Source organism: Sinocyclocheilus grahami, unplaced genomic scaffold, assembly GCF_001515645.1.
Source record: "Sinocyclocheilus grahami isolate Dianchi unplaced genomic scaffold, SAMN03320097.WGS_v1.1 scaffold79.1, whole genome shotgun sequence".
Lineage (NCBI taxonomy): Eukaryota > Metazoa > Chordata > Actinopteri > Cypriniformes > Cyprinidae > Sinocyclocheilus > Sinocyclocheilus grahami.
In genome coordinates this window covers 353,686-356,353 of record NW_015505258.1, presented here as the reverse complement: position 1 = coordinate 356,353, position 2,668 = coordinate 353,686, and the positions used below count along the sequence as shown (strand labels likewise).

Genomic DNA, 2,668 nt, shown 5'->3' with positions numbered 1-2,668 from the left:
ATGCGTATCTTGTGTCATATGTGACTGTTCAGATCTGTCATGTAACACAGCAATTAGAACAAAAACACGTCTCAAACCTCAAATCTCACACTCCTTTACTGCAGAGACAAGCACACACATGCACAAATGCACACACACAAAGGGCCCTGTGGAGAGCCTTATAAAGCGAGCGAAGCACACACACACATACGAGCTCGCACATAGAGCTGTTGTTCAGGCTGGGGTCCTGAGAGCGGGGTTCAGAGTAGCCAGTGTCCCATCTGGCAGGAAGCACTCTGCATTCTCAGCGACGTGCCTTGAGTGGACAAATCATGCTGACTGTGTGGGAGAGAAACCCAGCGCTGCTCGCAAGATGAAGGCAGAGAGGGAGGCATCATGCAAAGAGACAGCCATTCCTTCACCGTTTCTTCTCCTGTGGCTTTTCATCTTTTCTTTGGCAGGTAAGACAACATCATGACTTTTCTACTGCATGTTGAGGGAAAACTTTCTGAAGAAGAGGAAGAAGAAAAAGTGTATGTCACTGTCAGTTTCACCTTTCAGTGTGTGTTTTGTATGTGGGTGGCTCTATATCACAAATAGAGCGATCACTCAAGTGAATTAATTAGGGCACTTGATGAAACTGTACTTTTGAAATGCTTTTAATGTTTTGTTTTATTAGAAATACTGTCTTTTTAATATGAATGCAATAGTAAAGAAGTTAAAAGACAAATGGAATGATTATATGACACAAACTTTAAAAAATGCACATTGCAAAATGTAATTTAAAAAATAATAATAATCACACCACAGACGAGTTTTCTGCATTTTGGCAAAAAAGATCATGTTGTCTTTAATCTCCATCCATGCATTACTGTAGATTTATTTTAAAGGCCGCATTTGTGCAAAAAGTCTGAAAAACAAGTTCAGTGCAATCACTACGGCATGAGTGAGTTGGCATGAGCTTGACGTCACATTTTCTTAAAACCAGGTACAGATGTGTCAAGGAAGGGGATGAATGCAAGAACATGTCCTAACTAAAGCCTAGTCTTCATTGGAGAGCTTTGATTAGCAGAATCACTGGGCCCCACTGTCTACATCCCCCCATCCACAAAAGAGCATGTCTCTTGCACCCTGCCCCTGATTGGAGGAGAGCTAGCCTACAATCCAGGCCTTTGTTAGCTCATCCTGGCAAGACCTCAACACTGAGAATTGTTGCCACAGCGATTGAGCCATGCCACACTGACTCGCACTGCCCTGGCAAAGCGGGCAAGGACATGTTGGTTCACTCAGGAGCAATAAACACAAAGCAGTTTACCAGCAGGTGTCTCACTGGAGAGTTCAAGCAACGTGTAATTGCGGTTCATACTCCAAAAACAGGCTGAAAAGAAAAAAAAAGAATCATTTTAGTTAGGATATAAAAAGTGATGACAAAATATTAAATTTAATAATGTACCATAAATTTTCTTTTGCATCTGAACTCTTCATATATATATATATATATATATATACATAAAAAACAGGCTGAAAAGAAAAAAAAAGAATAATTTTAGTTAGGATATAAAAAGTGATGACAAAATATTAAATTTAATAATGTACCATAAATTTTCTTCTAAAATGAGCATTTTTTTCAGGCTCCTATGTGTAGGTTCAGTATTTTCTCTTTAATGGCAATGAATAGGTTCTTTTCATTGCCATTAAAGTGAAATAACTGTCAACAGTTCTTTCTGGTCCTCGAATCTGGTTGAGGGGAGTGCAATGTTTTAGTGATAACTGAACTCCAATTGTTTCACAGCTGTGCATATATGCAGCCATATCGCATTGCTATTTGTGTGATATTGCTCATATATATATATATATATATTATAAATCAATTAATTAATGCTTTTATTGAAAACACATATACACACTTTGAACTGTTTTGATTCACACTTTAAATTGTCATACACACGTCATGCAGAGTGAACAAATCAAATTCTCTCAATTTTACACTCGCTATACAAATATGCACTTAGAGAATTTAAAATCTGATTGCTTTACATGCAGGAGTGGCAATTCAAAAAGTTTAGATTTCAGCATCTAGAATACAGCTAGCATTTTGTAATATAGTGTGACATATTGTATAGAATTACTCATTTATACATATATTGAGTACTTCTATAAAAAAAATTCCTGTATTATATATACATTGTATGTAATAATTTATATTGAATAATAATATAATTGAATATTAATATATTTTTATAGAAATATTAGTGAAATATGAGTAGAGTATGATGCTAATTGCAGACTGAATCTTCTTCTTTTTGAACGCAAATAAATAATAGATTTGAAAATAATCTTTTAAATTTAGTTGGAAAAGGCATTTAGAGTACACTTTACTTTAAAATAGAGTAATTTTGTGTAGTTTTAAGACGAATCAAATTTATATTTATTCATTTGTCAGAAATGTTTATCCAAAGCCAGTACATTTATGGTATTTTGGCAGGATGTCACACTTTTTTACTCCAGTCAGTGAATACTGATTTGTACAGTATCGTGAAAAGCTATACAAATAAACCTGAATTAAAAAATGTAACTAAATTTTGCTTTGGGGGTTTATTATATCTCCCCCCCCCCCCCCCCCCCCCCCCCCCCCCCCCCCCCCCCCCCCCCCCCCCCACCCCCCACTCCCCCCCCCCCCCCCCCCCCA

At 37.0% G+C, this 2,668-nt stretch overlaps 1 protein-coding gene across 1 annotated transcript in view; it reads left to right on the top strand.

Annotated features, from left to right (window-relative positions):
* Window positions 1-213: 213 nt before the first annotated feature.
* The window catches only part of LOC107586299 (hepatocyte cell adhesion molecule-like), a 3,463-nt gene continuing 1,008 nt past the window's right edge, over window positions 214-2,668 (top strand). The window contains exon 1 of the mRNA XM_016273582.1: window positions 214-440. Within this exon, the coding sequence (XP_016129068.1) occupies window positions 353-440 (88 nt within the window). The 5' untranslated portion in view covers window positions 214-352. The remainder of the gene's footprint in view (window positions 441-2,668) is intronic.